The 27,577-nt window shown below is 40.3% G+C and overlaps 1 protein-coding gene across 2 annotated transcripts in view; it reads left to right on the top strand.

The window, feature by feature from the left end:
- The first annotated feature begins 13,954 nt into the window (after positions 1-13,954).
- The window catches only part of LOC121869955 (N-acetylneuraminate lyase-like), a 30,767-nt gene continuing 17,144 nt past the window's right edge, over positions 13,955-27,577 (top strand). The window contains exons 1-7 of one of the 2 annotated variants that reach the window (XM_042371563.1): positions 13,955-14,068; positions 14,494-14,519; positions 16,488-16,546; positions 17,036-17,106; positions 21,558-21,700; positions 23,581-23,749; positions 26,144-26,292. In XM_042371563.1, coding sequence (XP_042227497.1) covers positions 14,517-14,519; positions 16,488-16,546; positions 17,036-17,106; positions 21,558-21,700; positions 23,581-23,749; positions 26,144-26,292 — 594 coding nt within the window. In that variant the 5' untranslated portion in view covers positions 13,955-14,068; positions 14,494-14,516. The remainder of the gene's footprint in view (positions 14,069-14,493; positions 14,520-16,487; positions 16,547-17,035; positions 17,107-21,557; positions 21,701-23,580; positions 23,750-26,143; positions 26,293-27,577) is intronic. The other variant, XM_042371564.1, reaches the window with a different exon arrangement.

Genomic DNA, 27,577 nt, shown 5'->3' with positions numbered 1-27,577 from the left:
GTTTTAACGTGTAAATCAAGGAGTCGACGCATTATTATCTATATCAGAATAATTACTAATAATAATACTTAAAATTTGTAATTGTTCTTACCCTTATCAGCTATTGCCAAGTGTATATAATGACTGGGTGTGTATAATGACCGAGTGTATATATATATATAATGAGTTCAATTTCCTCACTAAAGAGACGTCATGTGTGAAAGCCAAACAGTACATTATAACAATGAAGATATACAATACATTATAACACAAGGATATTTTATAATGTAAGGTCTCATTATAACACAAGTATGAAGAAATGTCGCGTTACACTTATGTTCTGAAATCCTTCGTTACTGTCAATGATGGTTACAGGTTTGAGTCTGAACTACCCCCCCTAACCTAACCTAACCTAACCTAACCTAACCTAACCTAACCTAACCTAACCTAACCTAACCTAACCTAACCAGATCATTTCTCCATTACTCATCCAACTCTTATATTACCTTCTGTTATCCACCCAACCATAACATTACATCCGTGTTATTTCATCCACCTCTTACTTTAACTCTTGAATGGCAACCTAACCTAACCTAAACCTAACCTTAACCTAACCTTAACCTAACCTTAACCTATATACCAGAAATACAATAACAAATACAATAACCTCAAAAATACATTAAAACAACAATATGATTTTTTTCCCCTTTCGAAAGTAGAAGATGCAACACCTTTTAAATATACTAACATATGATTCTTTTGGTTAGGGGGACAAAATTAAGTAATTTTTATAATATTGTATCGAATCATAAAGGACCAGTGTGTGTGTATGTATGTATGTTTGTATGTAGGCATGTTTGTATGTATGTATGTTTGTATGTATGTATGTATGTATGTATACCACATTCATAAACACACGTATAAAAAAAAATAATTGTTCTTCAGTAACGACAAAAAAAAACACCCCTAAAAAAACGAAAAAAAAAATACGTATATACAAATTCCAGCGAATATTTGTTTTTCCAGGCAGTGTCCAGTTTGCCAGCTAAGCCCCATCTACCTGCTGTAAAAGTGGCTCATCCCTATACGTCTGTTGAGGGGTGATAGCCTTTCTCTACCTGGCAAAAGTCAACAATGTAACCCCCCGTCTCTCCCACCTCCCTTCCCTTCTTCTCCTTTTCCCTTATTCCCTCCCCCCTTCCTTCCCCTTCCCCTCCCTTCTCCTCCTTCCCCTCTCTGTGTTTTCTCCTCGTGGGGATGGGAGGACGAAGGAGCTACTCAAAATATAAAACTGTAGAATAAGAGACAAAGGTTCAGGACAGATGATAATATTGGTGTTCAGTTTACTTCTGCGGATCTCTGAATCGTGTTGAGATTTACCCGGAAATAAGAAATCGAAATAAATTGAAAGATGGAATAAATTTGTTTGTCTTTCGTGTAAATAGGAACTTAAAAATAGAGGAAAAAAATTACACTATTTTTTTTAACCTCCTGATGATTGTGAATAGGTGGTCAATGCCATCGGGTTTTCTGTCTGTCTGTCTGCCTGCCTGTCTGTCTGTCTGTCTGTTATACTTGTCATAAATGAACACAAATCTACAGCGTTATCTTCCGGGGTCAAAAATGTCTAGAGGTCATGATTTTATCTTTGACCAAGGAACGACACACACACACACACACACACACACACACACACACACACACACACACCCACACACACACACACACACTTCAAGCGTTGTCGATACTTTATTTACAGGTTTTATTTAATTTATTTATCTTTGTCTCGGTAATGAAATTAAAACAAATATGAGGGGGTATTTTCAGGGCATCTATAATGTATGTCTGTTTGTTTACCTCTGACACTGATTGATTAATGATGTTGATCGTTGTTTGCTGTTGACATTTAACTCTTAATTTGCAATGACTAGTGTAACAGGTATTTAACATGTTGTAAAGACCTAACTAACACGTTGCAGATGTTTAATATACTGGAATTAAATTGATGGTATATTACAGATATTTAACTTACTACAGAGAACACGAATATGTTGCAAATATTGAACACATTGCAAAAAAATGAACAGGTTGCAAATCAATGATATTTATAACACATTAATGAATTTTAACATTTATCACAACAAAACTAACATATTCAACACGTTACAAATATTTCAACAAGTTACCACCTCCCCCCCCCCTCCCCCACACACACAAGGGTAAACAAAAGGTCGTTTGGTTTGGTAATAAAATCAGTCACCAAGAAACAACTACTAACATTTAACAGAGTAAGTCACAGCTCTATGACTTTTGCTTGTATGTCTTTCACGTACAATAGCGGGTGATAACACTTAGCTGGCGAGTGTAGTCCACCCACCCCTCTTTCACGCTGTTGTCTTTACCGTCGCGCCCTACCAGTGATTTTTAATTAAATTCGGTGAAAAAAAAATAAAAATAGCGTTACGATATTGCCAGTAGGGAGGTGAGACTGGTTGTATTCTGAAGGGGTGTGTCTCTCTTCGTGGGAAATATTAATCAGTATCTGTGATGGTTTTGTTGTTGTGTTAAGTGGTCATTTAAAAGCTTTTGCTGTTTCTGTTAACTAAAGGAAAATTATACTGTGTTTTCCTTTACATCTTATTCTAATATTTACATTGACAAAAATAATATTTTTTTTTGTTTATTAATAAATATCTATGACAAGACTGTTATTTTATAAACACACATTTATAGTATTTCGTTATGAGTCTAATTGTCTAATCAACAAATTACTGTGTACAATTTGTGTAATATTTCAATCATATGAAAGCGTAATATTCATTTATTATATATTTTAATTAATTACATTGGAAAATACAATATGTTGACCTGTTTACACATAGCTAAGTAATGTCAGTAAGCGTTAATTTAACATATCCAATAATATATAAGTTTTTAGTAATTAAAATACTCTCTCTCTCTCTCTCTCTCTCTCTCTCTCTCTCTCTCTGTATGATGTTAGTATGACTTTAGCTACAGGTCAAATGGGGTGACAGTTGTAATAGGCACGACCCTAAAATAACCCTTAGGATAGAGGGTCAACAGAGCTATAAGGTCCATCAGGGAGAGAAGGGCCCATGAGAACTCAGACCCCTCTTCCTCTCTCTCCCCCTTCTCCCCTTCCTACTCCTCTTCCTCCTCCTCCTCCTCATCGTTCCTCACCACTTAACCACATTCTAAAGATTATGACACAAGTGATTAACAAAACACACACATACATTCGCCCATAATATTTACAACAAACTTTGAACCACTAAAGAAGAGGAATTTGTTGCAACCGACTACAACAAACCACAAGATAAATTACCAACAACAAGAACTATCCCGAGTTTTATGTTTTGTAGGTGTTAGTTGTCTCAGCATGGTGTCAAAGATCCCACACCATGTTCTGTTTTTGCTTTTGAACGCGAGAAATAAAGAGTGAAGGAAAGAGTTAGTTATGTTAATTGAATTCTTTCGTTTACTGATACGTATGTGTGTGTGTGTGGTACTTGACCTTTACGATGTATGGATAATCAAACTGACTCTTTCCTATGGTGTTAATTTGATGTTAAATTATAGCCTGATTGGATATGGATATATATAATACAAGAGTTAATTGTTCTGCATCATCACACACACACACACACACACACACACACACACACACACACACACACACACACACACACACACACACACACACACACACACACACACACACACACACACACACACACACACACACACACCACCGTAGTTCATGAGTGTATTTATCTCTGCTGTAAACTTTTCTTCTTTTGTTTCAACGTTCCTCTTCAGTCGTGAGTATTTGCGTGTGAAGAGTTGAACGAATACATTTATATATTGTTAAAATACACACGAAATTAAATATAGTATGAGATATGTAAAAGCTTAATACTAGTCCTGGTAAGTTTATATAATGTAGTTTGTTGTGGTTAGGCGCTCGGGTGTTTCCTCAGTGTTGTGTTACATTATAAACGAGTAGGAACCGTAGGTGACATCAATCATTAGTCATTATGATATTGACTTTTTTCATCGTGTTTTTTTTATTCTCTGGGAGTTGACACAAACAGTAATTATATGTCTCTAGCGTGTTCTATCTCCACCAAGAATTCGGTATTATGTTCGTGTTTGCCAGATATTTACACAGCCATAAAATCATTCTTGTATAAATATTTAACCTGAAATTATACCATAAGTCACTGTTAATTTCTCATTTTAGTTATTCGTGTTTTTTTTTTTTTTTCATTCCAGAGACACCAAGTCTGATTGATGTTAGTTTGAACCTACAACATTCAGAAGCCAGGGAGGGAAATCAATGTTTACTCGTAGAGGGACAATGGAGGAAGTGAGGTGTAACAGGTAGGTGGGATTGGACGAGTCAGCCCAAAGAATGATGATTGATGACCTCGACTACTACAGGGGAGAGGAAGGGGTAGAAAGTGATACATGGATTAAGAGAAAGACGACCAATATTGGGATGTATGGAAGGATGGTTGAGCCAACATTATTATATGAGTGTAATGAAGAGAACAGCACCCAGGAAGCAGCGGTGTGGGTGAGTGAGTAAAGAACATGACGGTCAGTGATTGTTGGCGGGTGATGCTGACGTGTGTGTGTGTGTGGACAAGATTTTGGGCCTTTTTGCATGAGACATTAAATAAAATGATAAATTGTATGTGTAATTGCTCTTAGTTCCGATCCACACACACACACACACATATATATATATATACTCCAATAATGTGTCAAGTCGGTAAGTGACAAATAATCCAACACAGTTAGACAGATGCATTTGTCACTTGCTAAAGTTTTCACTCGTCAAAGAGTATTTCCATCAACCACGTCCACTTGTCAATTTACGTGTCGTGTTTTACCTTCACACACAGCTGACAACACCACCGCCAGTATTTAAACAAAACTTCGTGTTATATGTGGCACCAGCAGGAGGTAAACTCGGGCGGGTTTTGTTCGTATTTTTACCCCTGATGACATTTACTGTGTTATTAACAATTGAATATTTGAGGTTTTAAGGTTTATTGAAATAATTTTTTTTCAAGTACTTCCGTTACTGGCAGGAGCAGCGACAGTAACCCTGGGAACTTATTTCACCGGGGAAATTATATATTGTATTTTTTTCCTATGACTAAAGATGAGTTTATTGAATTTATAACAGTTGAGATAATAATTAGTAAAATTAATGGTAGAAGGGTTAAGGGAAAGGTAGAGACAATGAAGTACCACTGAACATGTAATCTGCAGTGATAGAAGGTATGGGAGGGAGGAATGATAAAGACGGCCTGATAATATATGGAAAGGAGGGCCGTGGTCGCCAACCCTCAAACATCTTGACTGATTAATTAATGTTACATCTTAACCTACAACTTATCTTCATATGTTAAATTCTCTCACCTGTCAACGTGGAAAACAAGGTAGGACTCTTTCCTCATTAGACTGGGGGAGTGACATACAGAATCAATAATATACACAGTAATTGACAGAACGAAGAGAGTGAAGTATGGTGGTGCCTTAATCTCTATGTTATAATACAGGTAAATAAATTCCCCAGGTGGTGAGATAATGATTTACCTGGTTCTTTTTATATGTGTGTGACGTAGTTTAACATCAAATAAAAAAAACAAAAAATAAATATATTACAAATACCTCATAAAAAGACATTATTTACCCGACTCTTGTTACTTTTATTTTTTTGCATGACTTTTTTTTGTTATCATGTATCGAATAAATTGAATAAAGTTGTTTCAGTATGTGGCAGCGACTCGACTAATTTACTGGTGGTGGATTGAAACATGAAGTGAGGCAGACCAAGAGCGAGATGAGAGAGAAAGAGTGAAAAGAGACATAGAAAGAGCGATAAAGGAGGATGAGAAGAAGAAGAAGAAGAAGAACCACAACAACAAGATACACTCTCATAGATAATTGCCAACGTGTGAACAGGTATTGGAACAGTGACATATCAAAGGGGAGGGGGGGGGAGGGGTGTCTGCCGTTCATCGATCAACTCCTTCTCCCACACCCCTATACGACCCTCTTGGCAACACACGAAGGCAGGAGACAGTGTTTTACAGTGAGAGATGACGATGGCTTACTTAGCATATATGAGACGTAACTCACCCACCATGACCGACCACCTTACATAAGAGTTCTCTACCCACTGTTATCCTGTTTTGTAATTCATGATTCAGAAGTTAATGTCGATACTTAATTACTTATGTTTATGTCCAATAGTGTTGATTGGTGATGCTCTGATGGGTATTCTAGGCGATCAAATTAGACAAGATTTAAACCCTGAAATCGATACTGCGGCGTCTATAACTCATCAGTGAAATACGAATATTATCTTTGGTGTTGGAATTGAAACAGGTGATCTAACAAGGACAATTCAGTTACTATAAGTGAATAACAGGAATATTTGTGATGTGTTTAAGTCTTTCGTGCGCTACAGGTCCCTTGAAGGCTCCTGTTAAGTACTGTACATTTATCTGAAGAAAATTATTAAGTAACATAAAGTATTGTTTGTTATTAATTCCTGAACCTAACTTAACCTCATCAATTTCTATTCTACCCTGTATATTGATTGACCTAACCTGACCTAACCTAACCTAATAAGCCAAGGAGTACCACCATTACAGAGAGAGAGAGCCACCTTACTATCGAGTGCCACTGTGCCAGGTTAACCCACGTTGCCAGGTAGAGCCAGTGAACCAGGGAGAGATGAGAGTGCCACATAAATATTGCCAAGGGGTGTCCGTGCCAGAAGGCCATCTCATAAACACACAGCTGGATGGTTAACATTTTTTTTTCCTTTTTGCTTCTCCCTCGTGTCCTCCTCCTCACCCTCTCTCCTCCCTTTTCTTCCTTTCTTCCCTTCATCTTACCCACTTTTCTCCTCCTATTTCCCCCCTCTTCTTTCATCCTTCTTCTCTTCCCTCCTCCTTCTTCCCCTCTTTTTTCCTCCTTCCCTTATTTTCTCCGCCTCCTTCCCCTCTTCCCTCCTTTTCCCCCTTCTTCTCTTCCCCTTCCCTCCCGTCTTTTCTCCTCCTTCCCCTTTTTCCTCCTCCTCCTTACCTTCTTCCTTCTCCTCTTCCCTACTCATCCCAGAGCTACTTCTCTCGTTCACAGATCCCTACTTAGGTTGTCTGTTTGTTAGGTTAAGATTAAAGTTAGGTTAGATTAGGTTACATAGTTAATGACAGCAATTATAGCTCAGAAAAACCTCTAACACAACGAGGGTGTTTCCTAATGAGGGGCAATTAACACGTGAGTCTTGGGCACAGTAATTAGGGACACGCGACCTGAAACAACGAAGTACTTGGAGAAATTTATCCTGAAATAGAGACCTCAAACAGATATACTTGATCAGAAATAGGGCGTTAGTTAGAAATTTGTATCTTAAACTAAGGAGTGAAATGGGTAAATAAGTTATGAATTGGGGCCTTAAATTGGGAAATAAATGAAATTGGCGTTTGATATAGTTGAATTAATCTGAATTGGAGCTTTAAAATGGAGAAAAAAATGAAATAGGGGAATATAATATAGGAATCTCAGTAGATAACGTATAATGAGTAAATAGACCCCTGAAATAGGAAAAAATAGTGGGGGTAATTAAAAGGCGAAATGGGTCCATAAATAGGATAAATTCTACTGGAAATAGGTCCATTAATGGGGTAATATACACATGAATTAGGCACACAAAGTTGGATAATTAACCCGACTCACACAAGGGAGAGAGAGAGAGAGTCCATGGTTCACTGTACACGAGAGAGGACGTGTGTAATGAATTAACGATACATCCACAGTATTTTAAGGACACAGTCTCTTCAGCTTTTGTCCAATCGAGGGAAGTGTAATTAAATTCCCAGCCAATGAGAACTCGGCATGAGATATATATATTTGGGGTAGTGAAGGTACAGAACGTCAGTATGATATGTGTGTGTTACCGAGAGCCGAGTTCTGTGGCGTTTGAACATGATTTTAATAGTTAATGTGAAGTATAATTCTTTAAGTGTGGCTATTTTTTGATGATCTTCAGCTGGTCCGACGCTTCGTGGTGTGTGTGTGTGTGTGTGTCTGTGTATGTGTGTGTGTGTGTCTGTGTGTGTGTGTGTGCGTGTGAGTGTGTGTGTGTGTGTGTGTGTGTTTACTGTATGATTCTAAACGACGCAACAGATTGAATTATCCCATATAATCAGTAATAAAGTCCTAGAAATCTCTCGGTCTCGTATTTTTGTAGGAGATCTTCCAGACCTCAAATCAATATATTAATTTTGGTTATGTTTGGGTACAGGTAGTGAGTTACCTTGCCTGAGTCCTGGTTCACGGCTAATTATAATAGGTAAGGTGAGACAGGTATCCACATAAGGTTCATATTACCACACACTGATTATTACAGTATGGTGAATTAATGACACACTGTTTTATTACCCCAGACCGTCTTTAATACTTGGTCCTTGGGGGAGCTTCTGCGATAACCTGACCTCTGGCACTGTTGTCGTGTCAGCGCTGATGAACACTTCTCTGTGTACCAGCGACAGGTTGGCTCTAATATGCCGTCAGGTGAGGTCAGCGTGCCGAGTCATTCTCTGTGATGACCTAACCACTTGACATGACACCCCCGAAGATACTGCAGTGACCTCTGACAATGATATCAAATTAATCATATTTATATCATGAAATTGAAAAGGAAATACAACAAAATTGGTAGTTTGGTGCACACGTACCTATACTATTTAATCACTAAATCTGTGTTTTAAGATAACACTAAGACTCAATCGTCAACGGAATTCAACTTCTCAAAGATATTGGATCACATGAAGATTAGACACCCTAGCTTATTTCACCTGACGATTAAACAAACTAATGCTAAGATAATCTAACACACAGCACAACACAACACAACGCACATCCCCACAACACAACAACACAACGCACATCCCCACAACACAACGCACAACGCACATCCCCACAACACAACACAACGCACACCCCAACAACACAACACAACGCACATCCCCACAACACAACACAACGCACATCCCCACAACACAACACAACACAGTACAATATCTGCCGCAGTACACATCAGAGGCTGCCAATAAGACCAAATGGCCCTTTAGTTCACACCCCAAATCCTCTTAAAACAATCTATGGCATACTTCTGACGCTACCTACGTTCGTTTCCTCTACCCCAGGGGACATGATCTCCACTACTGACGGTGTTTACGTTCCTCTCAGAGTACTTTTTCCATACCCCAGTTGCTAGCCTACTCCAAGAAATGAACTTCGACCAAACAAACTTTGCTTTAAGGAATTTTTTGGAGTGTAAATTTGGGGAATTCTGTAAGTTGTAGTGGATTTCTGTAGCCGGGGATTCTGTAGGTTGTAGTGGGTTTCTGTAGCCGGGGATTCTGTAGGTTGTAGTGGGTTTCTGTAGCCAGGGATTCTGTAGGTTGTAGTGGGTTTCTGTAGCCGGGGATTCTGTAGGTTGTAGTGGGTTTCTGTAGCCGGGGATTCTGTAGGTTGCATAGGGTTTCTGTAGCCGGGGAGTACTTATTCTGGATCTCGTTCAGCCTCTGATTTGTAGGAAGGTTATTGTCGTGCCAACTGGTGCTTCAAGGAAGGTTCTAGTCTTAATGGTTGGTGCTGGGAAGGTTCTCGTCCTAATGGTTGGTGTTAGGAAGGTTTAAAGTCTTAATGGTTAGTGCTGGGAAGGTTCTAGTCCTAATGGCTGGTGCTTGTAAGGTTCTCATCCCCTGACTAGTGGTTCAAAGGAGGTTATTAACTTCCTCTTCTGGACCTTTACCCACGAGGAGGTGGCTCATTACTCACTATGGGGTCGTAACTCCAATGTTTTACCCTCCGCCACCGGGTGTGTGATCACGCGAGAATTACTAGTGACGTATTTTTGTGTGTTCTCACTACCTTCCGTCCTCGACAAAGATTTATATTTTTCACATCTGTCGCTAGATTACTTCTGGACCCACTTTTAATTAAGAACTTTTTGGGTTCGTCTTCATCAGGGTCATAAAAGATGTTTTCACTTCCTCTCTCCAGTAAGATTACCTGTAGAGCGAGATTCATACAGGAAATTACCAAATAAAATTTTCTCAATAAAATCCTGTGATGCATTACTATATCGAATGTATAATTGAAGCAACATAATAATTTTAATTCCAACAATATAAAATTCACCCAACGTTAAATGCCTATTTGACGGTAGTATTTAAATTCGTGTATAATAGTTGTATATTTAAGTTTTAATATAAAATTCGTATAATTAAATTATCTATCAAAATTATAATATATAATTCGCTAATAAATTATCAAACTATAATATTCTAATATATTGAAATACAGTATAAGAATTATTGCAATAAAATGATCCGAAAAGTTGCAAGTAACAAGATCCGAGCACCAGGCTGAAACACTGAAGCGGGCAATGGGAGGGTGTAGGTGGGTTAGAGTGTGACCAGGAGGTTGGTGATGGTTCGATTACTTGAGGCGTGTATCAGAGAGTAGAGTTTCTGAGGTAAATAAAATCACTCATTACTGACACGATTGGTAAAGTGCTTGTAGATGATATTGGGCCCCGTCCTAATGGGCCCCAGTCCTAAGCGGTCCCAATATTGATAAACACCTGTAATATTTAATCTAATAAGAACTCAGTCATAGTAACCCCCAGTTCTAATAGACCCCATTACGAATATACCACATTAATAATAGATCCCAGTTCTTATAGGCCCCCAGATCTAGTAATCAACATTTCTGTTAAGTTTCTGCATTTATAGGACCTGTTCCTAAAAGGCCTTGGCACCCTCCAGGCAGTTTGTTTGGCCCTGCCCTCCTCCCGCCCCACCATACATTCCCTCATCCCCTTCACCACCTCACTACACCGAGATTTATCAGCGAAACATTCAAGTGTTCAGTGCAATGATTGGTTATCAAACAGTGATCCAATTATGTATCCCAATTGAAAAACAAGCGTGATTTACAATAACTATCACCAGTGAGCAGTGTAGTACTAACCCTTAGGTACTACTGTATGTCGGTGACCCTCAATGTACCAGAGGCAAGGACTACCGCGGTGTTTACGACGAGACAGATATTAACAGATGTCCACCAGTGAAGTACTCCTGGCGCACCCTGTATAGTTCAAAGCGAAGGAACGGATATACTGATGGCAGTGTTATTGTGCTAATAAATTCACTGAACATATTCCATGTTGGTAGCCACAGATAAGGACGTCATAAACAGAAGCCCATCAAGACCGTCACCTAAAGTAGAAAACCAAAGAAACTTACTCCTGACAGACCGTACCAATACACTGAAGTTCCCCTAATATGGTACAATCTCCCCTCCTTACTGCTCTCCAACGTCACCTCCCTGGACAACATATTTGACGAGCTCGCTACCACAATCATGTCAGTTGCTGCCAACGTCTTTACCATCTATGAGTCGTGGCAAATTGTTCCTGAGACTTGCCACATTAAGGGATATCACCTCCTTCACCTCCTTCGTACAGATGGATGAGGAGGAGTCGTTGCCATCTTCCCTCAGGATGACAATGAAACCAATCAGTTAATAGATAGTGGATAAGTAAAAAATATCATATTGACTCTTTGAATATATACAGACCCAATCAGGAATACACAGACCAACACTATTTTGACTTACTGGTATTAAAACAAAAAGCGGAAAAATGAAAACCAATCTCCCTTGGCTTTATCTCTGTTCTGTAATTCATCTTGTAAACTGACTATTGGGTTTTATTCCTTCTTATCTTTTATTCTCTCTCTCTCTCTCTCTCTCTCTCTCTCTCTCTCTCTCTCTCTCTCTTTTCGTCCCTCCTCCCGTACACTGACAGCTTCTTCACCACCCTCTCATGTCACTCACCTCCGGAATCACCTGTCTCTCTCTCTCTCTCTCTCTCTCTGTCTAATATGAAATCTATAAACAAACCCATTATTGTTTAAGAAATACAGACAAACAGACAGAGAAAGAGACACACACAAAGACGAACAGGGAGGCACAATGAAAGAGAGAGAGAAAGAGAGAAATAAAGAGAGGAAGAGATGCAGAAAAAAAGAGAAAAACGAACAGAAATAAATGCGTAAACACACACCAGACAGAGAGAAAATGAAACATGGAAAAAAGCTCAATAAAACAATATAGTGAGTGAGATAGAAAGATAGAAAGAGAGAGGAAGAGAGAACTAAAGAGAAAGACAAGGAGACAGAAAATTTCCCTCCACAGTTTCAGTTTTTCTTGATGTTCATGAATATTCAAGAACTCGGCGGAACTCAAAGCCGTGCTGCAGAGTAATCGAGTATTGACACGTGCTTTATAAACACCACTTGCTCTTGTACCTCTACTGATTACTGTAAATAAATGTTCTGTATTCTTGGTTTGATTCTCTCAGCACGCACGCACGCACGCACATCATGGGTGATATGATAATTATGTTATATTATGGAAAATGTAAATGTCAACAGAAATTGGGAGAAAAACAAGTAATTTACAGTTCAGATGTTGACCAGTACATTCGTATTAGTATTATTATATAAACGCGATTATGTTACAAAATCCCTTCCGAGTTTTTGCTTTTTCATATTTACTTCTTCTAACCTGAATGTCGCGATAAATAGGGATAGGGATAATTGCCGATTACCGATAACGTCTATACTACTTTATCTCTCTCTCTGTCTTTTAACCTTTGACTGACCGTGAAAGATGAAAGTGAAAGTGGGTCCCATAAGCCTGACTGACAGGGAACGTGTGGGTGCAGCATATTGTATACTAAACCTTCGGCACACAAGGAGGCAATATATGACCTGTACTGCACTGTGGTGGTGGTTGTGGCATGGGAGCCGACGCCCTGCTGATAGCTCTGGGAAGAACCGTATGTTGGTCTCACATTTTATAGCTTATATAATTTTGCACGAGAGAGAGAGAGAGAGAGAGAGAGAGAGAGAGAGAGAGAGACCGACAAGCAGACAGACAGAGAGAGAGAGAGGTACTTTTGACTCAAGGTTATGTTAGGTTAGGTTAGCGTTAGGGTGGTTAATCTTGATGTAATCCCAAGACCCAATGCAGACCTTCACACGATACGTCTAGACCAAGGTGAGTGTGCAAGCAGGGTGTTGACATAACCAGGCGATTAGATTAAGGACTAATTTTGGATCACATGAACAACAGCCCCCCTCAGCTCATGTAACTTGCTGAAGAATCACTCAAATGCTACCTGGAGGCGCAAGGGGGGGGGGGCGAGTGGTTACGTTCAGGTGAGCCACATTTTTACCTTTTTACCTAATGGCCATCATTTTCTATAGATATTAAGTCTGTCTGGAGGTTAGATTTTCCATGCCTTTATACAGTAATCCAGATGGGGGGCTTCCAGGGCGAGAGACTTAAAAATGGAAGGAGTATTTTCTTATCTACGTTTCTAAATACGACTTATAATTCCTAAATCTCGGTCGGCTTTTCACTGTTGCTCCCATTTATTGTGCTGCCTTCAATGACTGATTTATCAACAGTATCCAGAATATTTTTATTAAAGGTTATTGTATCCCACGTGCAGAGTCTTGTATTCTGTAATGTTAAAACTATACACATCTCCTTCAACACCAAATATCATCGTAAGGTTTTTATAATACTAAACAGACAAACACATAGTAGAGATATAAAGCAATTCACTAAGTATGAATGGTATACAAACAGTGGTAAGCAGGAGGTTGATTCGACCAAGGATGTTCCTCATTATGTTATACGGAAACTAATATACGTCTTAGGTTTACTTCAGTGTTTTGATACAATGATTAACGCGTTTTATCAGTTAAGATCACTAAAGATATATAACATGAGGTAGGTGTCTTAAGCCAAGATCATAGTCCTCCCTCAAACTCGGGCACGTTCACAGAAAACGGGGGTAGAGAGCATCCGGGAAACCCACCAGATGCCACCAAGCCCAGTTGACAACAAGAGTGTACTACTGTAAGCTGTAGTGTGTATCTGCTCGACCTCACATACGGTAGGTACTTGGTTCTTCATTATTGCTGTTATTGAGTCATTCCCTCATCATAGGTCTCATGTGCTCGATAAACTAAAGTACATATATTCTAAATTAGACTACAGTTCCATAATGATTTATTTTAATTTTGTATAAGAAAATAGGAGTTTGATTTGTCGTGAAATTTCTTAGGAGAATTATTTTTGTCTACTTTAAAGGTAAAAGTAAATGATAATAATGATATAATTATTTGTTTTCAGGGATGTGTGTGTGTGTGTGTGTGAACAAGACGCCTGACTGAGCATGTGTTGCTATGTGTTGTGGCCGGGGAGTTCTCAAGGGCAAGAAGGGGAGTGTGTGTGTGTGTGTGTGTATATATAATCACTAGTAATAATATTCAATACACTCATCCACTAATTACTCAACATTTCTTTTTTTTTTTACAGACCACACCAGAATATCTTCCAAAATGGTAAGTCACTCCTTTATGTCTTATGCGTTACAGTTCCTCACCTTTATATCTTGATGGGGAAAACACCATTACTCCCTTTCACAACACTTCCTACACACGTTATCTCTTCCATTACTGACGATGCAAAAATAATGAACCTCGGTAATGCTGCACGTTAAAATCACAGTGAAGTTACTAATGAATCTGTTGACTCCACATAATTGTTCTCTAATATTAGTAATTGTTGGTAATTATTGATGAGAGATGACTTGATAATGTACTAGGGAATTGTTAGGAAAAATTGTGTCATGACAATAATTTCAGTATATTTCCTATTTCATGGTGAATCTGTGTTATAAATGTACCTGAATGTCATCCAGACTAATGGTGAACCAGATGCCTACCTGGTCTAACTTAATTTATCCTAACTTAATTTGGGTAAAGTTTCATTATGTTAAGATTATGAGGGACGTCGTAAATGGCGTTATTATTATATTCTCTTGTTCCAGAAGATTAGGAATAGAATGATAAAGACAAGAGAACAAATAAATGGCAGTGTGAGAAGAGAAACGGGTTAAAAAAAAAGTGAAAGAGCAAAAGGGAGATGTGGAGAATATTTTAAACAACAGTTGACAGTAACAAATGAGAGGGAGGAAGAGTTATCCTGTTTGAGACAGAGAGAAATGAAAAGTGCAAAGCAGGAAGAGTAAACGTGAGGGTGAAAAAGGTAAGGCAACCTGTAAACAAGGTGTGTGTGTGTGGGGGGGGGGTGCAGGGTGTATTCATGTGTGTGTGTACGTGTGTGTGTGTATACGTGTGTGTATACGTGTGTGTGTGTATCCTCACCATAAACCCTGGTCATTAAGAGTAGTGGTACAAACACTCATGAAAACTGACAAATAATCACCAAGTGGATTTTTCTCATTAAACATGTCAAGTATTTTTGCCTTCATCGGCTGAATTAATAATGACTCAATATTTACCCAAAATATCATGCCGGTAATGACTGCGTTTTACCTCTTCATTATTGACGTCGACGCTTTTAATTGGATAAACTGAAGATTAATCCCCAGCTTATTTCAGCTTAAGATTAATTACCCTAACATAAAGTGACGCTAACTTAACCCAACCCAACTTAAAATAATCTAATCTACTCTACTCTAACCTAACCTAACCTCACACTAATCTAACTTAACCCCCTCCAGGTATAGCAGAGAGAAAGTCGTCATAGCTTGGAAATATGAAATTGAAAGATGATGCCATGTGACTTAGCTAGCCACTGAGGTGTGAGGACAGGGGGGGTGACCTTAACCCTCGTGTAAAGGCAGAGGTAACAGGATTAACCAAGGTCACACAATTAAATCACCTGGTAACACTCCTGGTGACCTGAAGGCTCGACAACTCCCTTGACCTCATACGACCGTGACCTAGTTTGAAAAGACGGCGTCATTTGATGTTAGATTAAGGGTGTAAGCTGCACCACACGTGAGTCTGACTCCTATGACACAGCCTTGTAAAATGACAATAATATATTCGATTAATTCAACATTTACCTGGACACTCTTACACTTTTAAAATAATGATATGAGAAGGTATTTCAACTTTACTGTACAAAGTCTAAAAGCAAAATTTGACTAAACAGTATATTTCGCGATACAAAACTGTAACTCAAGTCACCGCTTACTGTCGTTAAATTATCTTCCTGTGAAAATTACCACAACACCACACGTCTCATTGTGTCGCCTCCCACAACACGGGCTGACCTAGAGATCACTGGACTACCGGAATAATAGCGGCTTCAGGTTAATTTTCCGGTTGTCTGATTTTCAGGAAAATTAAACCGAGATCCTAAGCTTATTTTACCTGATGATTAAAACTTAACACTACCTTGGGGTCAGGTCAGGTCAAGGTTGGGTTAGGTTAGGTCAAGGCTGGGTTTTTCCTTTGTTTTACTATAATATTATTTGTTTTCACAATTCTCTTCAACAGTCGAGGTTTGCCTTCCGAGGGATGATGGCGCCCACATTCACGCCCTTCAAAAAAAATGGGTAAGTCTCAACAGACAGAGAGAGAGACAGGGGGGGGGGGCGGACGGACAGAAACAGACAGAAACAGACAGACATACAGACAGAAACAGACAGACATACAAACAGTAAATTAACTATCATCATCATTGATCAGGAGAAAATTGCAATTCTATCTACAGCTAAACAAGACATTAACTCATGTTTGTCATCATCAGCTAAATTCAGAAATATACATAAGTGAGGCGAGTGTCTGGCTGTGTACTGTACTCAAGACGGAGCCACTTCCCTCACCACTAATTGGAAAGAAAAGGTTTACTGTAGTGAGTATGTAGTGGATTATCACTACATAACCTTAAGCTGTTATTTAGTTTTGGTGATTATATCTCATCGTAATCCTCCGCTGATGTGTTTTTTCGGTAGATGTTTTTTTTTTTTAATGATAATTTATATTTGGATGATAATGATGATGTCACTTTCTTCTTGTCCTGTATGTCACTTTAACCTTGACAGATCCTTAAACCTGGAGGTCATCCCAGCTTACGCCAAGTGTCTGCAGGAGGGAGGAGTGAAAGGTATCTGGGGTAAGTTTATAAGACAACTCATGTTTTTAGATTGGTTATAAAAGACTTTTCCTTCACAAGCGCGTGTATGTGTGTGTGTGTGTGTGTGTATTTTATGCATGTATGTGCGTACCCAACATCAACCCTCACTCAAACCCTACCCTCACTCAAGCCTTCCCCTCACGCAACATCCATCCTTACCATAAATTACACATCAGGTGGTGGTTGTATTATTCACTAGAGCCTGGGGTCAACACGTACGAAATCCTCAGTGGTATTTAGATCCACTTGAAACAATAATGAGATTTTTAGTGGAAAGTAATAATTAATGCTTCTTAGAGGAAACACATCTTGATATTATACATAATTCAATGGATATGTTTGTTTTTGTTTACGAATATTAAATAAAATTATATATAGTAGATGATAGAATAAGGGTGAGGGAAGAGTTTGCCCACTACCATTTTCCACATTGCCACCACTACTACCACCACCACTATTACCTATACCACTGTCACCACCACTACTAATGCTACTACTATTGCCACTATCACTACTATCAATTCTACTATCACCACTACCCCCCTACTACCAACACTACCACCACCTAACACCTCCCTCACCCCTACCACCATCACCACTTATACTACCACATCTACTACCCCACCACCACTACTACCACTCCTACCACCACCACTAGATCTACCACTAATGCATCCACACTACACAACAAGTATACTATCGGACCAACTCACTCAGAACTGAACCTCTGGAACGATTTATTGCATTATGATGTGGACTTGAAGCGCCCTCCCTCCTCCACACACCACGCTCAAGAGCACAAGATATTGAGTGAAATTCCCCCCCGTTTGTCCTTGAGTAATGGAATGATACCGGAGTTGTTTTATGTGATTAGTTTCCACGTTATTGCAAGTTTGTTTATATAGCTGAGTTTTTTATCATTAGTTTGTCTAAATAACTAATTCCTCGTTCATAGAAGGCACTTATTAGTTTATTGTCCTAGTTAATTGTATCCTTGTTAGACCTTAGTTAGTCCAGGTAACTAATTTAATCGTTGTTATAGTTTTTAGACCAATTATCTTATTGTTGTTTTTAATAGCCTTATAAAGGTTTCTAATAGAGACCAATGTTTAGTTGGTTTTCACTTTTTGTTAAAACACACCAAAACTAACTTCAGAATGACTATTAATAAAGTTTTCTAAATAAGAGACCCTATTATAATGTTTTCGAGTATTTGTTGCTTAACTTGTGAGGAGAATGTCCATTACGCCACCCAATTGGATCATTCTTGTAGACTAACTGTCAATTACGATGATAAACGACATAATGGCCGTCTATAGTGTACACCCTTGACGACAAAAACAGCGGACGATGATGTTATTGATCGTAAATGGTGACATGTATGTTACTTGTTAGGTAGGGGTGGGGGGAGGTGGTGTTACTTGTGGGGGAAGAGGAGGAGGTAACTTGTGAGAGTTATGGGGAAGGAGGTATGTGGTTATGGGGAATGCTGTGGAGTTGTATGGGGAAGGAGGGTAAGCAATGAGGTTACTTGGGAAAGGAGGAGTATAGCTTGAGTGTGGAAGATGGGGGAGAGAGAGAGAGAGAGCACAGACGGAAAGATAAACATGTAATCAAATAGATGATAAAGTTAGGTAGAGAAGTAAAGCAAACATCAACTGAAAGGGGAGAGGGAGTGAGACAGTGAGGGTGGATAGATGGATGGATGAATGGATGGATGGATAGATAGATGGATGGATGGATGGATGGATAGATAGATGGATGGATGGATAGATGGATAGATGGACGGATAGATAGATGGATAGATAGATAGATGGATGGATGGATGGATGGATGGATGGCCTAAGACCCCGTGTATACCTGTATACTTAACTACCTCCTCTAACTCAGGGCTGTAAACACATACATTAACTTAACTGGGTCATTGATTCACCAACCAGGGAGTGTACTAACATTTGGCTCTACGACATGATTGGTGGAGACATGTATATGGAAGGACAGACAGACAGACAGACAGACACAGACAGACAGACAGACACAGACAGACAGACACAGACAGACAAAGCTAACTGCATCTCTTCTCGTTGGATTGTTTATTTATATATACATTTATACATTTATTATACATTTAGTTTGTTATTGTAAATCTATAAATTCCTATATAATTAATGAGAATTTATTATATCAAAATTCAAGGTCCTGTTTGTCCCCCCCCCCCCGAGGTGTTTGTTAACGTGTTTGTATGTAGATCTCTGTTTGTTGTATTTATATCACAAACACACAAGTCCCAATGTTTTTGTTTCACTTATTTTGTTTGTTTGTGTTTTACTTATGTGTTTGTTTATGTGTGTTTTACATGTCACATTTCATCTCCCTATATATACTTCCGAAGCTAATTAGTCCACCTGTTTATATAATTTTACCTGTGTGTGGTGATTTGATCAATGGGTTACACCTTTATAAACTCTACCGTACACAATTTACAAGCCTTGAACCTTATCTAATCATCACCCACTTGGAAAATATTACACTAGTTGTTATCTCTAGGGACCAGTATCTCTTCTCCTTCTCCACAAAGAGACATAATTCACCTGAGACGAGAGGGAAATGAAGTCACCTGTGGTAGTTCCCAGCAGGTGTGATCATCGTCTGTTATTCTCATGGGTGAGGTACGTTCTCCTGTCCCACAAGACTGAGAGACGGAGGGTGGGGAATATGGTGCCTTGGGGGGGGGGGGGGGGGGGGGGGGGGGGGGGGGGGGGGGGGGGGGGGGGGGGGGGGGGGGGGGGGGGGGGGGGGGGGGGGGGGGGGGGGGGGGGGGGGGGGGGGGGGGGGGGGGGGGGGGGGGGGGGGGGGGGGGGGGGGGGGGGGGGGGGGGGTGGGAGGGAAAGAAAGAGGAGAGAGGAAGAGAAATAGGTGGGAGGGAGAAAAACGGGGAAGAGAGAGAGTGAAAGAGGGAGAGAGAGTGAGTTCAATAGAAAAGGGAAAAAGAATTAGATTAATGACAAAAAAAATGACAAAACAGGTTCACCCGCCCACCTACCACCCACCCCCACCCACACACCCACACAACCCCACCCACACACCAAACTAATTAATTTACATTTTTTTTCTTTTTTTTTTTACCAAATATTTCCACGAACTATTCCCCCTTCCTTATTTACTCTCACCAAGTAACTTTTCTCACTTCATTAGATTTTTGATGACATTACCTGACAAGGCTGTGACGCAGGTCTTTATAAACGAGAGGTAATTAACCAATCCCCTGGGTGTAAAGAAGGCCAGGATTGATAACGTGTTGCCCCTCCGCCTTTGGTTATGACGCAGTATGTTAGATGATGCACCCGACGTTACCAGGGTTTATATTTGACGAATCAAACGTAAATATACAACTTAGTTTAGTTATTTCAGGGTGGTAAAACAGTGTCTCTCATATATATATAGTGAGTTATCTCACCACATATTGTACCTGTGTTATGATGATCAATAAATAATTGTTATAATGTTATTACTACACTTAAACAACGAAGGTTTTTAAGTGCGTCATAAGGTTAAATGATACGTTAGTCCAACAACGATAATGTCGGGTCAACATAACAGTTCGCCTTTTTATTTACGTTTTAATGGGTGAACCAGGTGCCTAATTTTATAGTTGGGGAAGTGAAGATGATCGAGTGCAGTGCCGGCGTGTGGATCCTTCTTTAATGTGTGTGTGTGTGTGTGTGTGTGTGTGTATGTGTGAGGAGTAGATTCCCATATACCCCTCTAAATGCACCTGTCTCTCTCTCTCTCTTTCTCTCTCTCTCTCTCGTCGCCCCCTTTTCTCTCTTTCTCTCCTCGTTCTCTTCCTAACTCACTCTCTTCCTCTTCCTCCCTCTCAATATCTTTCCTTCTCTCCCTCTTCTTTATCACATCATCTTCTTCACTAAGTCCTTCACCCTCCTTCGTCTTCCTTCACCATTTACCCTCCTCTCACTCTTTCTCCTTCCACTCTCACCCACTTTCACTAGCCTTTCCCTCCCTCACACACACACACACACACTCAGTCTCCCTTTACCATCACCCTTTACATTGTCATTTTCTCTCCCTCGTGCTGCCACTCTTCCTGTACTCTCCCTTAACTTTTTAATCTCCCTCTCTTTCTCCCCCTTTTACTCTCCCTGACAGTTTGCTTGTAACTTTTTATATCACACTCTCCCTCACGCCTCCCTTTCCTTTTCTATCACCCCACTCCATTCTCTCCCCCACCCTTTCCTCAGTTTCCCACACTCCCTCCCTCACTCTCATCCCTCTACCTCCCTCATCCCTCTCCCTCCCTCATCCTCTCATTACAACCCCCACCCACTCTTGCATCCTCATCCCTCTCCATCCCTCTCCCTCCCTCACCCTCTCACTACACACACACTCACCACTCTCCCCTCTAACCACAGTGAACGGGACAGTAGGTGAAGGAATGTCCATGACAGTAGAAGAGAGAAAGTCCCTGACGGAGGCCTGGGTCAAGTGCCGACGGGAAGTGTCCACCATGATCATCCACTGCGGCGCTGGCTGCCTCATGGACACCCAGGAGCTGGTCAGTACACCCAGGAGATAGTTAGTACACCCAGGAGATAGTTAGTACACCCAGGAGATAGCTAGTACACCCAGGAGATAGTTAATACACCCAGGAGATAGTTAGTACACCCAGGAGATAGCTAGTACACCCAGGAGATAGCTAGTACACCCAGGAGATGGCTAGTACACCCAGGAGATAGTTAGTACACCCAGGAGATAGTTAGTACACCCAGGAGATAGTTAGTACACCCAGGAGATAGTAACACCCAGGAGAACAGAAGGAGAAGTGGGGAGAGAACTGCAGAGGATTGTTGGAGATAGAACAGGAATGTTGGAGAGAAAGAACAGAGAGAACATTAGACACGTGTAGGGGAAGAACAATGAATAAATGATGGAGAAAGGAGAACACCGTACACGCGTTGGAGACAGAGAGATAAATAGAGAGAGAGAGATAAATAGAGAAAGAGAGAGAGAGAGAGATAAAGAAAGAGACAGAGAGAGAGGGAGATGAATATATATATAGAGAGAGAGATAAAGAGAGATAGAGACAGATGAATAGAGAGAGAGAACGGTGGGGGAAATATCTCGGCCACGGCAGCTTTAAATTAGGCATTACGGACACCATTCTGACGAGATATTCAGTAAAACCTCAAATTTAATACAATCTAAACCTAACCTAAAAGCTTAACGTAAACTTCTTAACCTAACCTAACTTAACCTATCCTAACATTACATAACCTAACCTAACCTAACCTATCTTAACATTACATAACCTAACCTATCCTAACATTACATAATCTAACCTAACCTAAGATTATTACCATTATCAAATACTAAATATTATTCTCTAAAGTCAATACTCAACATTCAAGCGTTCCCCAGCATCTGTTGACAATCTGCACCACACCTTGTCTGTCTCTGAATATGGAGATGCGTCAGACTGCAGCAGGGTACACAGTCAGTACCTTGGGGATATATGCAAGAGAAGGTAGTGTTTGGGAACGAGAGCTGACGTGAGGATGTGCTGGTGTATAGTAAGGAAGAGTTTTGGAAGGAGAATTGTTTGAATCCCTTCCCCTCTTCCATCCTATCCCTTCCCCCACTACCATCCTATCCCTTCCCCCACTACCATCCTATCCCATCCTCACCCACCATCCATCCCTTTTGAGTTTGATTTAACCTGCCATCTTTAAGGGGTCAAAAATGATCGTTTTTTATGGGCTATGCTCATTTTTTTTTTCAAGGATAAGAATGTGTAATCCCCAAAGGGTTAAACCATCGTCTATAAAGGCCGAGCTATCGTCCTCAAAGGGTTAAACCATCGTCCTCAAAGGGTTAAAGTTAAACCGTTATTATTTTAAGAGTTTATATCAATGTGTTCTTATACTGAAGGTAAAATAAGAAGTTGTATTTGTCACCTGTGTTGAAGCCTTGATTCTGTTCTTTACCTCCTGATGTGACGATGTGTCAGGGAAAACAAAATTATGTTTCATGTATTTTCCAGTGAAGATTTGACGGTCGATTTGCAGGTATTATTTCGTGTGTGTGTGTGTGTGTGTGTGTGTGTGTGTGTGTGTGTAGAGAACTTCGTGCCCTAAGAACACTACACAATTTAGGACATGTCAACAATCGGCTTCAGTTCCTCGACAGTGGCGAGGGAGGACTTGGTGACGACATCTTGGTGAGAGAGTTGAGGACGATAAGACACGAAGGATTAAGGAGAAGGTTTACTGGTGGGTGAGAGAGAGCGGTGACATAGAGAAAGAGACAAATGGGAAGAGATAGAGAGTGAGAGACAGGGAAAGCGACACGGTGAAAGTCTTGTGATGTCGTACTAACAGAACCTCTCTCTCTCTCTCTCTCTCTCTCTCTCTCACACACACTGGGTCACACTTGCAGGCTCGTCACGCTGAGAGTCAGGGTGTGGACGGGGTAGCTGTACTTCCCTGCCTATACGACAAACCGACCACAACAGAGGACTTGGTGGAGTATATGGTAGAGGTGGCCAAGGCTTGCCCCAATACCCACCTCTTCTACTACCACATACCCATGAAGACAAACGTCAATTGTGAGTAACTTTTTTATCTTTTTTTTTAATTTAAGGGATTATATCTCACGTAAGAATACAAGAGAAGATGTTATATCGTGTGTTGTGTTGTGTTGTGTTGTGTTGTGTTGTGTTGTGTTTTGTGTGTGTGTGTGTGTGTGTGTGTTCACGGGATGAAAATTACCATTATATACTGATCTTAGGCCCATATACATATTATAAACGACTTCTTGGCATTCTGACCTGACCTAACCTAACCTAACCTAACCTAACCTAACCTACCCTAACCTAACCTAACGTACCCTCACCAAAGTTAACCTACCTCACCCTACTATAACCTACCCCTCAACCAACCCTGACCTACCTGAAACATTGACCTTACTTAAAACCAAACTTTAATTAACCTGGGTGTAGTATGATATGACAACATTTTACCTCCGTACCTATAAATAGCATTAACTCAGCTTGTCCTAAAATACACATCAAAGCATTGAAAATAGAAAGGGTGTTTTTTTATCACCTTTTTTCTCACAATTTGGTGCTTTAAAAACTACACCTCGACTTGAAAAGGAACTCTCTGGTGCACTTAAAATACTGACTGAAAAGTGACTCATTATCAAAGAGAAAAATTGGAAAATCAAAAAAAGGTGGACATTTCTGAACGCAATTGCAACACTGTTTTTTTGTTGTGTGTGTGTGTGAAGGGAGAAAGAGGAGGTGGTGGTAAAGGAGAGGAGAGAGGAGATAGGTGAAGGTGGGAGAAGAGGAGGAGGAGGTAGGTAGCTGAGGAGAAGAGGAGGTGGGGGAGAGGGGGAGTAGGAGGTGGGTGAGAGGGGGAGTAGGAGGTAGGGGAGAGGCTTCGTTCATGGTGATCAGTGACTAAATGTTATTACACTATAATCAATACCCGCCTCATCTCCCCTCCCCATCACCCATCCTCTCCCCACCCCATCACTCGTCCTCTCCCCACCCGCAGTAGAGAGAATGGAAGATAAGAGAGACGTTAAGGTGGTGGAAGAGGAGAGACGATATATATATAGAGAGAGAGAGAACTGGGTAAAGAGTGATAAAAATAAATGAAGGAGAGAGAGAGAGACAGAGGTATATAATGACAAATGGATTGATAGTGAATCAGACAAATGAGAGAGAGAGAGAGAGAGAGAGAGAGAGAGAGAGAGAGAGAGAGCAACCAAAATCTCAGGACGAATTCACACTGGCTGGAAACCTTCAATTATAACAATGAATTGGGTACGCTTTCCTCCCTTCCTTCCTCCCTGCTACCCTCCTTTCCCCCCTTCCCTCCCTAAATCCCTCTCTCCCATCCACCCACCCACCCACCCTCTCTCCCACCCACCCACCCTCTCTCCATCCCTTCCACGGATAATGATATCACTGCTTTATGAGGCGATCCCATGTGAGTAAGAAACGAGTCTCCTTTGAGAGCCCCGGAAGGTCCCTAAAAAGTTTATGGGTAACGTCAGTCAAAATTCAGTCAATTTGAGGTGGTTCAGTATGTGACCCAGTCAGTCGAAGTATCATTTTAAGCAGTTTACTTAGTTCCCAGTTAGACGGTTTACGAAGTTACCAGTTAATTTCGATAAAGACTTTAGTGTTCCCAGACATATTAAGAACGAATTGTGATCGATCAAAATATCCCCAGTTGGTCATAGAAGGACTTCATGGGTATGAGGTGTCCGAGGTAGTCTAGAACAGGTACAAATAGTCTATAACGACTTCATATAGCCCAGAACAGCTACATAATTATAATACAAGTACACAACGACCTCCTATAGTCCAGAATAAAAAAAATATATAGCTAAGAACGATCTCACACAGTCTAGAACACCACCTAGTAGTCTAAAACGACCTAACATAATATAGAACAGCACCTGGTAGTCTAAAACGACCTCACATAGTCTAGAACAGCGTTTCTTAACCCGAGGTGCTGAAATCGATTTTAGGGGGTGCTGGACTGCCTAGACCTGACTACAGGGGGTGCTGAGGTCGGTAAAGGTTAAGAAACGCTAGTCTAAAACAACATCTGGGTAGTTTAAAAGACCTCATGTAACCTCAACTAGTAGTCTAAACGATCTCCTCACATAGTCTAAAAATGTACCAAGTAGTCTATAACGATTTCACATAACCACGTCTTGTCGGTACTTAATTATTTATAGACATTTGATTACAGTAATTCGCCTAAGATATGTGTACAGAACTACTTTAGCTCTCTATTAGTTATAGCATCTTCCTTGAGGGTAATTAAGAGTCTTCCATCATCTCACTTCTCCATCATCATCATCATCATCATCATCATCATCCACCACATCTCACACCTACCACCACACCTCTCACCTACCACCACACCTCACACCTACTACCACACCTCTCATCTCTCAACACCTCCCCCCCCCACAGTGTCCATGAGTGAGTTCCTGAAGAAGGGGTTTAAGAAGGTGCCCACACTGGCCGGTATCAAATTCACCGACATGGACGTGAGTGGTGAGGGAAGGAAGTGTGTGGAGGTGGACAGTGGCTCCCTCACCATCTTCAGCGGCTTCGATAAGGTGAGATTAGATAGATAGGTGGATAGATGGATAGGTGGATAGATAGATAGGTGGATAGATGGATAGGTGGATAGATGGATAGGTGGATAGATGGATAGGTGGATATATGGATAGGTGGATAGATGGATAGGTGGATAGATGGATAGGTGGATAGATAGATAGGTGGATAGATGGATAGGTGGATAGATGGATAGGTGGATATATGGATAGATGGATAGGTGGATATATGGTTAGGTGGATAGATGGATAGGTGGATAGATAGATAGTGAAATCCGACCTATCTTGTCTTAGAGTCGTTATTTCCCAAGACCCTCATTCGACATGGATAACTGAAACCTAACCTAACCTAACCCATCCCAACCTAATCTAACCATACCTGTTTGCCTCCTATATGATCATCCCTCTTTAGGTCTCCGATTAAAGGTGAGTAATCATAGGTTTAATCCAGGTTCATTTGACTCCAGATCATTAACCTAAACTACTGGATATATGTGGACATGTCTGATGATTTTACTTACTAAATATTAATCTGTATTATTAATCAGTGTTTGTATGTTAATATGTTTCTGATATACTAAATTATAGAGATAAAAACTATAATCACTATTATAGAATATAATTAACCAAGAGCCGAGTGTTAATTTGCTTCGGAAATAACCAACTAATCGTATAAATTAATTATCTATTGAAGAAGAAAAAATGGGGTTAATTTATTGCATAGGAATTAAATAGTGATTATTTTATGACTCCCAGTGGTAAATGATCCACTATACATTATGGTATATTATATAGGAATTATATAGCCTTCTGTATACGATTGAAGAGGGATTACACTTTATCCTATTTAAAGCTTCCAGTATTACACACCATCTTATATATAGATTATCGGATTACACACCAACCCCTATAAGGCATGATACAACACAAACACCAACGAAATCCCAACCACATAACCAACCTTCACCTCTCACCCCAGCGGCACCCGACACCTCATTCTATAGCGATCGACGTCAGCGACACCCGCGGGATGGTGGTAAATAATGGAAATTGGTTTATAGATTTCTATGGGGGAGAGGGGGCGGTGCGAGAGTCTGGGGAACCTCTTACTAGTACAGGTCGTTGGGACTTGTTTTGTTGGTGTGTGTGTTGATGGGTGGGAGTTTTAGCTGCTTTTGTGGAACCGTTTTTACGTGGGTTTGTTTTTTTACTGATTTGACTGATTCGTTGATTTGTAGTCCTGGTTTTACGTGGGTTTGTTTTAACTGACTTGACTGATCCATTGATT

The sequence above is a fragment of the Homarus americanus genome, unplaced genomic scaffold, assembly GCF_018991925.1.
Source record: "Homarus americanus isolate GMGI-L3 unplaced genomic scaffold, GMGI_Hamer_2.0 scaffold14467, whole genome shotgun sequence".
Classification (NCBI taxonomy): domain Eukaryota; kingdom Metazoa; phylum Arthropoda; class Malacostraca; order Decapoda; family Nephropidae; genus Homarus; species Homarus americanus.
The sequence above is the reverse complement of the archived record's forward strand: the minus strand, read 5'-3'. Positions and strand labels throughout refer to the sequence as shown.